This window comes from Callionymus lyra, chromosome 15, assembly GCF_982586985.1.
Source record: "Callionymus lyra chromosome 15, fCalLyr1.hap1.1, whole genome shotgun sequence".
NCBI classification, from domain to species: domain Eukaryota; kingdom Metazoa; phylum Chordata; class Actinopteri; order Syngnathiformes; family Callionymidae; genus Callionymus; species Callionymus lyra.
This window is the reverse complement of record NC_141832.1, coordinates 11,534,494-11,548,821: the sequence shown is the minus strand read 5'-3', so window position 1 is coordinate 11,548,821 and position 14,328 is coordinate 11,534,494. Positions and strand designations below refer to the sequence as shown.

Sequence of the window (14,328 nt, the reverse complement as noted above, 5' to 3'; positions counted from 1 at the left end):
GGCGTCCGATTGCAAGGGGGGCGGAGCGAGGGACCTGTGCACGCCAGGCGACTCCAGGTGTCGCCCTTTCATTCCTACCATCTCTGATGCCAGTTGGGATTTGACGACGACCCCCTATGTATGCCGACATATTCGTCCCGACAGGTGCACTTTGTTTGTTGCACAGATTGTCAGTCTCAGTAATTCAAACAATACGGCGCTAAGACGGAAGCCTGGAGCAGATTAAAGAGAGGGGCGTACACTCACGACGTCATCCTGCCATTGAATCACCCTCTGAATCATCACGGAGGGGTTGCGTCTTTAACTGGGACACTTGGGACGCCGTGGATTCGTCTTCTCTTTTAACAACCCTTCTGACATTTGCAGCAGAGAAACCTGGATCAAGAGGTTGACTTCGTTCGATCACTGTATGAAGACACAGAGACGACGCCGGAGACAAACGATGCTAACCAACAGGAAGTCCTTCCCAGTTCTAGTCATTGTTGGCGGGTGGTTATCGTTTCTATCGCCCTGATCAAGAACACACCGGTAAAAGACTCGGGACAATCTGGAGAAACTGTATCTCGCAGCTGGCGCGGGAACGCCTCGGGGTCCCACAGGGCATTTTTGATTATAAAAAGCCGGGGAAAAAGAGAAAAGTCCGGGCTCTTCGCTGAGGCTGCCTTTGGGACTCGCAACTGGATAAATGGAAGGAAACAATGACAAATGGGGGATTGGAATAAACGAATGAAAAGCCAGCTGGGGATGAAAGTATGAAATACAACCCTTAGACGAAAAAAAAAAAGTATCTCTTTCACTTTCATGAGATACAACTTTCAAACTTATTCGGCCCCCATTTGGTAGCGTTCCAATCGTGAGCGTAAAGGCGATTTGTCTGCGGGTGCAGCACCACTTAGCCTTAATATCCATCTTTTCTTCGTCACTCAATCATCCCCTCTTTCTTGCCTGTAGCCTATGAATCCTTTTTTTGGATAGACTTTAAATCCTGAGCCTTTTTTCGTAACCTTTCTATCAATTTGATGTGGCAAATGGGATTAGGGTACAGGTTTTTAGTTTCATGCAGTGTTAGGAAAAAAAAAAAACGCCTATTACTAAGATCCACTTTCCTCGAAAGCTTTTTAGTCACACACTTCTTAAATAGCAGCTGATTGAAAGACACACACAGAGAAGGTTGTATGTGTCTCCTGTTATGCCTTCTGGGTATTTGCCAAGAGAGTAATGCTTAAAAAAATGATATGAGTGGGAAAATACCTTTAAAAATTGAGGTGTACTTTCCCGCACCTGTCAGTCATTTGACGGAGAATTAATGAAGGTGTTCGATCAAAATCTGGCGACGGCAGCGAGGGGTTTTCCTGCCAGCGGCTCCGATGATCTCAGTGAGTGGGGGGGGAATGATAGATTGGTGGCAGGGATCCTGTGTGTTTAACCCAGCTATCGGGGGGGAGAGTGTCTGAAGCCGAGGGTAACATCACAATAGAGGCACAAAAGTAGAAACTAAAAAAAAAACAACAAAAAACAAAGATTCAATCAATACCGTCTGAAGCAGCAGGTTGAATTATAAGAGAGTTCACGGGAACAAAACAAAGAGCGGCGTTAATCAAAGACAGAAATTCCGACGAACAAATGGTGAGTCAGGCGGTATTATTAGAAAAAGAGAGAGAGGGACGGGAAATTGACAGCATGAGGTTTATCAGTATCACAATAGGTTGCAAGGAGAGAGAGTGTTGCACGATGAAGGACGACAACGTGATCGGTGCGATAAAAATGGAGAAGATATGGAGAGTTATTGGTTGGTTTGTCTATGATTTCCGAACTGTGTGGAGTTATTTGACTGTATCCCATCATGCATTGCCAGCACCAGCTGTGCCTTAAGAGGTGGTGTGACTGCAGGAAGGTAAAGGTTCGTCGGAAAAAAGTTTGAAATGTCATCTCAGATGCAATTAATCTTCCAAGGCTACAGAAAATCCTTGCTTGTGAACTGAGGTGTGAAGTGTCTCGGCCTCTGGAAGGCACACTTAGAAATGAGCTTTTGACTTTTTGGGCACATTAAATAGAGTGTAAAATAGGCGCATGACGACGCTCTTGTGCGGGCTGGTCGGGAACCCGTCTCATTTCCAACTGACCACAACAACAATATCAAATTTAAGAAATATTACCACACAAGGAGAAAGATGTCGAATGAATTTACTGGTGGTAGACGTATGGTGGACATTTTGTGAGACTCTAATTAGGCCCAGAAATGGTAAACACTTCCTAGCTTGTGAAGTGAGTGCCGATGGTATCTGTACTCATGCAGGGGGAGGGGAAAAGCAAATACTCCTTTTTCGTATCGCAAGGAAATAACTGAAATCTATGGGTAAACCAGGTAGTTCTGTTTGGTACCGAGTAGTTCATCTGGAATTCCGTTAGAAGGGAGGAAAAACAGGGAGGCGTCTCAGCTGTGGGGTTGCAAAAATGACGTCAAACCCTTTCTTTTAGACCCCGTTCATACTAAGCCTATCGTAACCGTTTTTTGGGTTGATATAATTAGCGGGATTCAACCGGCTAAAACCTCTTGCGTTCATACAAGATTGACATATCCGGCTACGCTGAAGCCTGTGGCCTTGAATGTAGTTTAACTAGAAACCGCTAGATGCCGTTCTTGTTCCTATGCACTCCCCCCCCCCTAGCTTTCTCTACGCCTCCTGAGCCCCAAATAAATAGATAAGGAGCCTTGTCTCCGGTCCAGACCAGTTTGTGTTCGCTGCTTCCATCGCGAGGTTTGTACAGAATCGTCTGACAACTCGGACGCCGACCCGCGACTCCGCAAATATGACTTCAATCGGAACCGGCTAACTTGTCCCTTAACGTTCACACCAGGGTTTTTCGCCGTGGCGAACCTCAGAAAACCCTTACCAAACTACTCCCGAGTTGGTTTTTTGCTCAACTGGTTAAAACCCTTAAAAAAAAAAACGGTTGATTTGCGTTCATACTAGACTTATTTCAACCGGTTAAGGACCTCTGGTCTTTTCAACCGGTTACGATAGGCTTAGTATGAACGGAGTCTTAATCTAAAAGAGGACACAGTCCAATATCGATAACTTCTTGAACAGGAAGTATTACCAGAATTTAACTCAGTTTCAGTTTGTATTCTGGAAGTATCTCCAGGTTTAGTGTCACAAAAAAATTCCCCTCCTCACAACACAAGAGACACTGCTTTTCCGTTTTTTTCGAGGAATTCCTTTCCAACAGAATTAGTTTTTAATGAGTTTCCAGATGTATATTTTAGGATTAGCTACAGTTGGAGTATTTAAATCTCTTATTATGCCCCTTGAGTTGGACTTGTGTTGTCTTTAGACTGTTAGATTAAAAAATATTATACACTATACGTATACGCCATACTTAAATTAATGCTAAAAGATAATCAAAATATAAAGTATAAATGACTAGCTTCATCTAAGAGCTTAAACGTTTGAATACTCATTCACAATCAACATTTCACTCAGACTGACACACTGTCTCAAGGAAAGCTTGGAACAGACGTAGAGTCGCGACAACGGTTATTTAAAACGTCCGTTTGTCTGCCTTTTCACACCTTGGGTCGTGGATCAAAAGAACGAAGCAGGGACACATCTGTGAGGGGGGGCTAGGAGACAGGAACCCCCAACCAAGAACATTTGAATCATTAGAAAAAGAAACAAAGCAGGAAGGACTCTCCACAGGATATCGTGACACAGGGAGTTTGAAGGAACCAATAGGGCGATAGAGGGAGAACCTCTCGGCCCGGAAATTTGCCTTAAATATATCGATATTTTGATCATTCGGGACCGACTTTCCCGGAGCTATCGACCTGTAGAGCTGCCGGCAAAGAGCGCGTCCGATCGATCGTAAAAGCTTGTATCTTTGTTTGACTTGAAGCGGCGAATAAACGACCCGTTACACTCTGCATTTGACCTTTTGTCTCCATAAAGCAAAGCATAAGACCCGGACTTGACGTCGTTTTGGAGCGACAGACTCCAGTTTCAACCGTTTTAAGACCGTATGTGTTGTACCATTGGAACATGTGGGTTAAGTGTTTTGTACCAGCGCATCTTTTGGGAATAAACCACGCGTGGTGGGAAAACGCCATAAATTAACATCTGCTGTACAAATGGTGGTATTAAAGATGCAAATGTATGTATATCACCGAAGGCAACAGCAGCCCATAAGGATGTCGATGGAGCAAACTATGCCGTTGCTATTCCCTTATCCCTCCCATACAAGACGGATGCAATCCCGGGTGCAGCGAAGTAGAAGCAGAGGTTAATGATAGAACGAGCCCTTTGAAGTCATCGACAACAGGAAGTGGGGGAACTTTTTCCTTTTTGTAAAAGGGAGTGGAATGAAATGGAGTGAATGATCAAGATTAGCTCCGACCCAAGGAGCACGATGGAGGAAATAAAAAATAAAAAAAGCGGTCGCTGGTGTTTTTTCGCCCGCGGGCTCATTCAACGAGTCGAAGCAATGAGCCGAACACGAACCCGCGGACAACGTCGAGACACATTAGCCGTTTAGCAACACGAAGTGAAAATCATCCCCCGGAAAGGGGTTTCACCTGGGGGTCTCCCGGAGCCGAGGAGTAAGCTCCGCTCCGGTAAATGAATTTCCTGGAGATACTAATTAGTCCTCGGAGTGTGAGGAGGCGCGACGTGGGGCTTAAACAGATGGTTTGGCAACACGAACGAGATAAGAGGTGTGTTTGCTTCGCACGTTTTTTTTAAGGATGATTTCCCGGCGAAAACTTTTTTGGGAAAAATAAATGTGAAGTTGTGATCAATAGCAAGACATTGCCTCGTGGGTAATTAGCTGTCGCTGTACTTCATTATAATGTCATTAATTATCGCCACGAGAGGAGGATGTTCACACATCAGTGATGATTCTTCGACCCCGGAATGGGGAGATGGATGCGAGGGATGTCGAGGAAATCTTGTTTTTTTTGCCTGTTGCGGAAGACGAAGCGAGTGAACTCCCAGCAGCCTTCACTTGGAAGAGCAAACACTGTTGTTTTTTTTCTTTTTCCAAAAAACGTGATGCAGTGGAATCTGCCAGATGAATTACTGACTAGAACCTATCCTGGTGCCTGGAAGCATTGCCTTTTTTGGAGCTATTCTACAAGTGCACAAAAAAAAAAAACGGTAACCATGGCAACAGAATCGCGGTAAGGGCTTGTTTCGGTGTCATTCATTATTTTTGGACGTGTTGGAACTTCCCTGAGCGTGTTGGGGGAACGGGACCTGATGACTGAGGCGTTCGTATTAGCATCCTCCGACAAAAGAATTGACAAGAGAGTCGAACAAAAGACAGCAGGGGCGGTGGTGCTGGGGGGGGGGGGGGTTACAATTTTGTTACATACATCACAGCGCCGAAAATAGATTAAGCAAACCGTGAGCACCTTTGCTGTAGCAGTATCAATCAGTCTCCCTGACGCAACTTTGTCCGAAACAATTTCGTCGGCCCTCTTCGGTCGCCGACAGATCTTTGGAACCTTTCAGATGAGGTCCTGACCCGCTCATCAGCGCCCGAAACCCCTTGAGACAACGAGGTCATCCGCGGCATTGATCGTTGCCCGACCAATTTGAAACCAATCTGAGACTTTGACAATCATTGTCAAGCTGTGTGTTGAGAGCCCGCAGTGGCGAGGTACATGGTTTCTTTAAATAAAATACACAATTCCTGCATTAAAAAGCAGCCTGTGGCGCTCAAATGGTGCCTATCACAAGGAAAACATTACCATTCAAACCAATGCTGGAGCCAAGGTACTCAGCAGGAACATTCCCTTGATCTATTTGTAATTTTTCATTCTAACCCTTAACAACCTGCAACACAGAAAATACACAGAAAAGCTTATAAAAATTACAGTTTTTTTCTTCTTCTTCGAATGTGAATAATTTTTTCGAACTTCATAGTTTACTTACTAGCTTAACAGATAAAAGTGATAGCTTTAGTTTACTATACCTAGTTTAAAAAGATACCATTTTACTGAAACTAATGTGTCTTAGTGATATTTAAACAATTAAACAATACATACATATATATATATTTATTATATTGATTAAGGATATTAAAGTGCATGCAGTGCAGCTTTTTAGTTCACTAACATTTTGACGTATTTTTGACAATGTGTACATTACACATTAAATTACATTGAGGTCAGTACAACCCAAAATTAATACGTGATTAAAATTAAAGGATTTTAAGTGCATCTCATAGTCCAAGAATATGGTATATTAGTTATGTGATTTATCTGATAGGTTGTAATTGAACACAGCTATAATTTAGTACCTATTTAAAGAGCGTCTACATAAATAAATATTTTTGTCTGACACCTACTGGCAGGGCTTTACTGTAATGAGATCGGGGCTGTTTGAATTAAGACATTACCCATTAGTGGGTGTAAAAAGCGCAACTGTAATAGAAAGACGGCATATTAAAGATGGTAAATCTGCATATTGTAACCACGGCAACACCCCTGTGAATCTCTAGTTGAATAAAAAAACATAAAATTAAAAAATAAAAACATTTAAGTATTAAATTGAATATGTTTTCAATTACTATTGTTTCATGTTACGGGGGTGGCAAATTGTATTTATTCTGCTAAATAAAGAATTGGTTTACAATATTAAAAGGGATCCAAGTTGGAACAAAATGTTAAAAAAAAAGTCAAATAAAAACTTTTTTAATTCAAGGTACTAAGGATGCAAGGAATTCTCGAACCAAAAGCATCAGCGCCTTCATCGCCGTGTCCTTCATGTAGAGGATGTCGTCGCCCCAGACCCCGCTCCGGATTGATAGCCATGAGTGATGGACTTGGTCTTAAAGCAAGTAGGACACACTGAAGATATTGCATCATCCATCGTTGGCAAATGGTTCGCGAGACAACCACAGGATTCATTACACTACTGAGGAACTGTAGGATTTCTCTCTCTCTCTTCTGGAATGAAGGAAGCATTTCCGAAACCCCGGTCTTGAGAGTGAATCAGTGTCTTAGCCGGTTTGTCTCGGGGTCTGGTGACGCCGCGTCCCCGGACGGTTGGTGCACATGCGTCACCCGAGCCGTGGCAGATGTGCTCCGGGCTCTCCTCTCAAGATGAATCCAACGCAACCGGTTAGCCTTGAGCCAAACACAGAACTCTGCATCTTCACTACAGGCCCCGATGGTTTTTGAAGAAACCTTTTATTCGGATGGAGGAGGACGAGTTGCGACGCCAACGAGAACCGAGATCCCTCTCTGGCGTCTCCGGGGCTACAGGTCGGGCCTATGAGCGTCTATAAATATCGCCACACACATTCAGCCGAAAACATTTATCCTCCATTGTTTTTTTTTTCCGAGCCGTGTGTTACACACACACCCACGTCAAAACCCCCCCCCCCCACACACACACACACACACTCCTGAACACACACAAAGACATTTGAAGGCAGCTCGATGCACTCTCGGAACTGTTGGAATCGAATTATCTCTCTTTCCCTTCTGCCCTCGCGGTTTGCCGCCCACAGAAGGACCGGCAGAGTCAGGCTTCCTCTCACAGCGTGTCCCAGGGACACACACACAGACACACACTGACACACACACACACAAAACAGTTGGCCCTCGTCCCGTGGGAGAGGGGGGCCACATCGAACAAGCGATAATCACCAGAGGAAAAAAAAAAAAAAACACCGGCGAGGAATCTTATTAGCGTAATAGTCACGATGACACATAACCACCGTCACTACAATAACACACACTTTCTGTAAACAACACCGCTGAGAGTGGGAACAGAAAAAAACAAAAAACGGCGCTTCCTCTTGTCAACGGGGACGGATCGTCGTGTAAAGGACACGAGTAATCGTATCAACCACAACAACAAAAAAAAAAACGGTATCGTTCCATTGGCTCGGTTGATGAAACGTCTCTAATGGAATCAGCGTGATTAACGTTGCATTGGCGTGATTCGATTTGAGAGGCCGGTTCGTGTTTTAGTGGTCGCCGAGGTATCCTATCGCTCAACCGCGTTCGGGTTAGGTATCCGTCTCCTTGAATGGGGGGTACATGCTCGCTCCTGGACGAAGAGTCGGTGTTCAAAACACAAGAGCTCGTGGTAATGCGATATCAGGAACCGCTGATGCAGTTTGTCGGACGATGTGCGCGAGAGTAAGGCGAGGAAGCGCGAGCTAGTTGGCGCCGGAGTGTATCTGAGTCGAACTGGAAGGATCCTGAAATAATTTCGGTCAATCTTTTCAATGCAGTTTGTCTTTTTTTACTCACTTTTGAACACATTAGATGAGACAATAAAAAGGATAAACAACGTAACTTCATCATGAAGTCGGAGATTTTGCCGGATTTTGTTGTAATTACGACGTTTTCTGTCATCAAAGTACATACAAACTACAGAGATGTTTTTTTTAGCGTTATTTTGAAGTTGAACCGTTTTTTAATTGTAAACTCAAGTTTAGGCTAATTTAAAATGTGTAACGATTATGGCGGTATTTTCTGTTACATTATTTAATGATAGTATTAAGTCATCGGCGTAAAACAAAACAGCTCCAGAAACAGAAGTGATCAAATTCATTCATTCATTCGTCGTCTATGCCGCTTACGGCTGGAGAATATCCCAGTGTCATTGGGCGAGAGGCGGGGGGACACCCTGGACAGGACGCCAGTTTTGTCGCAGGGCACACACAAAGACACACAACCATTCACACACACACTCATACCTACAGACAATTTCCCCCCAAGTTCCCCAATCAACCTCTGGATGTCTTTGGACTGTGGGAGGAAACCGGAGTGCCCGGAGTAAACCCAGGCAACACGGGGAGAACTCCACACTGACCACATTGGGGAACCCCTAGATAGCGACTCCACACTTCATGACGAATGTGACGATCTCTTGAGCTGAACTAGTTATTCCTCGAAAAATACACAAAAACTACTCATTTCAATTCTTGCCCCCGGACAGACTGTTCAGCCAGTGAACTTGTGAGTGAACCAGTGAGTCATCCCTTCATAAGTTGACCTGAAGGGAAGCCGTTTGGTACTGAATCACTTGTTAATAGCACAACCGATTTGACGATGAAAAAAAAAAAGGGACGCAGTCCCACCCACACATGTTTTAGCATCGGAAAAACACCTGCTACTCTGTTAGCGTAGCTACAACATTTAACCAAAAGACCTTTTGTTCAAGAAATTCTAAATTTCATTTTTAAGGATTTTCCACTGTGTCGGCTAATTGTGTTTAGCTTGTGACACTGAACCGTGTAAACATTAAAGTCCAGCTTTATTACTCACAAGAACCACAAAAAATTAGAATCAAAAGTCCTTAAAACAAAAATTATATAGTCATATTTAGAGTCACAAATGTTTGCGTTTGTGTATGTATGTAAATATTTACTCTGTTTAAAATCAATACAAACAATTGGAATGAAAATGACGGAGACGAAGAAGAGAGTGCAGACAGGGTGGACTACATTTGAAGACCAGATTTCTAGTTTTTGGACCACGCAAGGAAAGTGAAAGAAGTCAACAGTTGTTTTGTTTTGTTTTTTAGTTGCTCTATTAGTCAATTATGCTTCAGATCAATTTCCTTACAGGACACATTTTATTCAGTGACTAAAAGAGTTTCTAAAAAGAAATAATGGACTAAAAAAGTTCCTACAAAATGAAAAAAAAATTGAAGCTAAATATTATAAAAATAATTATTTTATTGTATTTTATAAAAACTTGATTTAAAAAATCTAATTTATATTTTATATTCACGTCAATATTTTTAAGGGGCCATAGATACAAGCGAAAACTGAGAATAAAAGTCTTGAAAACAAAAACCCTAAAGTTATATTTAGAGAAAACTTTGTTTTAGGACATACTTTCCTCCTTTTCCCTTCTAATAAGTTATTCCTTGTGTTTTTTTTATTTAAAATAATTAGAAAATGCTTCATATTATTTTTTCTTGTTTTTTTGCATTTCTGATTTTTGTTTTATTGTCCTAAAACAAAAACATACTGTATTTTCTATAATCTTTATTTGGAGAAAAAAAAAGAATCTGATTTATATTTTATAGTCACATAAATGTTGTTAAGAGACAATAAATACTCACAAAAAAAAGTCCTTTAAACAAAAATGATATCTTCATATTTAGAGGTGATCTAGTAATTCATAATAAAATGTATAAATAAGTAATAAAATTGTTAGTTTTTATATGATCTGTTTTCCTTTTATCTAACTGTGGGCCATATAAACACAATCGACCGCACTTTAACTGCTGTATATAAAATATTAATAATCTTGTGTAACTTTTCGAGATCCAGGACGACTTGGAGACAATAGTCTGCGGCAGGAGGTCGAGCTACAAATAAAAAAATAAATAAAATAAAAAGTTGCTGCTCTACAAACACGATAAAGCCCATCACGCCCGGACGCACCAACTGGACCTTTGGTGCCATTAAAGCCTCCTTATCACCCGCCGCGCGTCTCTCTGCCCAATAACCGTTAGTGCTGCGAACAGATGCTGCTTCTGTGTTCCGAGTGGGCGGTCTGGCTTTTTTTGCGCTTCAAACCCATCTGACAGTCGAAACCCAAAGACGCACCGAGAGAGAAAAAAAAAGAAAAAAAAAAGAAGAAGAACCCACGCGTCCCGCCTCCCGATATAAAACACCAGAGTTAACCCTTCGGGGCGATGCGTTATTACGCATCATCTCAGCCCCCCCTCCTCCTCCCTCCCTCCCTGCTATAGTGGGCGCCTTACCGTTTGTTCCCCACGCAATTCCCGATGGACGTGTTCGTGGTCCCGTGGAAGGAGGAGGGCCAGGACATGCGGGACTTCTTCAGCCCCGGCCGGTCGCTCGTATCCACCGCGTCCGAGCGCTCGATGTGCCGGTGGTGCCGGTCGGTGTCGGAGTACCCCCGGTGCTTGATCTTGATGGGGGTCCTCGGCTGTCTCCAGAGATGCTGCGGGGGCTTGAGGGTCGCCTGTCCCTCCCGCGGGACCGGGAGCGACAGGGAAAGGCTCTTTTTCGAGCATGGTGACGGTTCCATCATAATAGTGCAAACTATTCAAAAATAAAAAATAAAATAAAAAAAAACTGCTTTAAATATGGCTGTCGAGTTTTTTTTATTTTTTTATTTTATTTTAAAGCATAAAAAAAAAAATCCTCCTCTAGAGTCGGTCACAGTGGCGAAACATCATCCAAGTCAGTTATTCTTCCCGCCCACGATCATTACTCCTGGTCCGGGTCCTCGCCGGGGCTCCTGCTGGGGCTCCTGCTCCGCTCCTGCTGCTTCTCCTCAACTTCTCCTCGTCGCTCATGGCTCCTCGCTTTCCTTCTTATTATTATTATTGCTCCTCATCTTATGGCGACACCTCCCCGCTCCTGGCTCCTGGGTTTTTATTGCCATTTTAAAAAAAAGTCGCGGAGCGGAGTCTCCGGGAGCTCCTCCATGGAGGTGCCGGATCCAGATGTGCGCTTGGACTCCCCCCTTTTTTTTAAGAGGAAGTGTAAGGTTCTTTTTTTAAAAAAAAAGAAAAACCTTTTCAGTCCTTTTGGTGTTGGTTAGAATCCATGGTGAAGCTGCTCTTCGAGGGCCATTATCCTCCCATCCTCATATTTAGTTCGACGACAAATATTGTCTCCAGCAGGCTCTCCCTCCTCTATCTCTCCTCTCGCGCTCCCTCGTTCCTCCCCCTCTCCCCCCCCCCCCCCCCCCCTCTCTTTATGGTTGGCTGGATTTTTCTTATTTTTCTCCATTTTTTTTTCTTCTCTTCTTCGATTTGTCAGCACTGGAGGGTTTCAACCTTTTTTTATGTGATCATTTATTCTATTTTCTTCTACCGTTCAATGCGCATTTACTTACAAAAAAAATCCAACAAATTGCTCAAAGCATGTCAGCTGCCAAAGAGGCTTATAAGTCAAGAAAAGTCCATTTATTTATAGACCTGTGGCGGAATACACGCACCAGGTCAGTTGTGTTGTTGTTTTTCCATTGTGACTGGAACAAAAAAAACAACATAAATCGCATCTCAAAGAAGATGTAAATCCTTGTTTTTCTGCCATTTTTCCCCAAATTAAATAGACCCCTTTTCCACCTTCAAAAAAGATTAGCATCATTACAAAAATATATATATATATATAAAAAAAAAACAGATTACTTTAATCATAAAATATTGTCCTTGAAATTATACAATCGGTTAGTTTTTAAGAATAAAATAAAAAAATAAATATATATTGATTTATGCCAACTGGCTATTGCAAAGACAGTGTTTCTTTAAGTAAGTGCATTAGTCAAACTGCTATGCTGTTTTACTTGGTGTTTAACTTATGTAATTCTTTTAAGTGTTACCCGCACTTTATACGGTGTCATCACGTAAATCCACCATATTAACCATCAATGTCGAAGAGTTAGTTAGTACTGTAACTAGTAGTTTACTAGTACAGCGTCATCACCGTATCCTCGGAAGTAAATGTAACTTTAACAACCTCACAGAACCTGCCATATTCATTACAAAATATATTTAAAACAGATTCATTTAATCATAAAATATTGTCCCTGAAATTATACAATCTGTTAGTTTTAAATAATAATATATATATATATATATATATATATATATATATATATATATATTGATTTATGCCAACTGGCTATTGCAAAGACACTGTTTCTTTAAGTAAGTGAATTAGTCAAAATCATGAAGCTACACTGTTATATACATGTATTTTCCACCATATACTGTCATGTCAGTTAATAAGGATATCAAAAATTAATAGTTGTGATTATATATGTGACTCTTTGACTGTACTTTGTGCAACTAACAAGTCTTTTTATAGTTTTTACTATTTAAATTCTAACAATTATTACTTTGTTTTACTCAAAAACGATATAGTCATATTAAGAGTTGAGTAATGAATAATTTAAAAATAAAAATACATATATATTGTTAGTTTTTATATGACGTTTTTTCTTAAACAATTGTATTTTATTTGGTTGACTAGATCAACAATTATTACAATCAAAAAAAGTTGTATCTTTATTTATTTTCTGACTTTTATAAGATTAACATTTAAAATAAATAATCTCTAAACATCATTTTATGTGTCATGGCACACACTTGATATTTGTTTACACTGAAAAAATAATTTCTGTAGCTTGAAACTTTATTCTTTTACAGTCCAAGTCTATAGTTAATGTAGGAAACTAAGACTGACCAGATCAGACGTAGAAAAACACTTCCTGTCAATGTCGCCGCTCGTGAGACTCACTCAAGATATTTAAACTCTTCAATGTGGGTCAGGAACTGTCATCTTTACTTTATCTCACGTTAAACAAAATCAAACGATGGTTCGTGATAATTATAAATGGTATAATATTGTTAGCAGTGTAAATATGTGTGTTTACAAAATACCAGCTGTTGATATTTAGACCAGTGAAGTGGTTTAGATCGTTTCTGTTTATAAGAAGCTTCCATATCCGCTCGTAAAAAGTTCCTCCTCACTCACAAGTCAGGAAGTCCATTTCCCCAGCAGGGACTTCTGCTCCCGAGAAAGACTTAAGATTTAATTTGACCGTTTAAAGCCTCAATTCTCACTTCGACCGAGCCCCGGTCCACGCGGGAGTCGAGTGTGATCGTGTCGTAACTCCCGGTGCAGCATTTACCGGCTGAGAAGTCCAGGCTGAAGGCATTTGATGACCTTCCTGATGAAGTGTGACCTCCGTCAGGTGCACTGACGTCAAGCCACACATGCTTCTCACGGCCCCACAGAAGAACAAATGGAAGTGGCTGAGAGAAAATAATATTATAAAGCTCACGACATAACTTTATGTATCAAAATATAAACGATTTAAAGCATCATCTCTATAACTACTCATAATGTACTGCAGCAGTAGAAGCTCTTAAAGTTGATTAAACATAATCGTGTCATAATTGAAAGTCATTCATGTGGATCCTGAACATCTGGGCCAATGAAAGCTGATCAAAATGTACATTTATCAAGATGTTCACCATATTAAAATAATGTGAAAACACAACTTTTCTGACATCATGACCATGGTTCTCCCTCGTCTGAAATCTCAGCGAAGGAGAGGTTACGAGAGTGGAGTCCATTATGGCTTCACTCCTCCTCCGGCCAGCTTTAATCACGCCCCGCTTTCTTTATACAACAAGTGCCTTGCAGGTGTAGACTTCCCGGATTGACGACGGGCGGTGACAAAACCTTAATGTTTGACCAATCACAGCAGAGAGGGTGTGGTTATGGTAAACAAGATTGAATCTCCAGAAAAACAAAGTTTTGTCAGTTGGTGGGTCTTAAGTACCTTTTCTAATGTAAATATTTTAATGT

At 41.5% G+C, this 14,328-nt stretch overlaps 1 protein-coding gene across 1 annotated transcript in view; it reads right to left on the bottom strand.

Moving 5' to 3' along the window:
* Nucleotides 1-11,610, bottom strand: part of pde4a (phosphodiesterase 4A, cAMP-specific) — an 81,260-nt gene extending 69,650 nt beyond the window's left edge. Inside the window, exon 1 of the mRNA XM_087809759.1 lies at nucleotides 10,740-11,610. Within this exon, the coding sequence (XP_087665885.1) occupies nucleotides 10,740-11,032 (293 nt within the window). The 5' untranslated portion in view covers nucleotides 11,033-11,610. The remainder of the gene's footprint in view (nucleotides 1-10,739) is intronic.
* Between the last annotated feature and the right edge of the window lie 2,718 nt (nucleotides 11,611-14,328).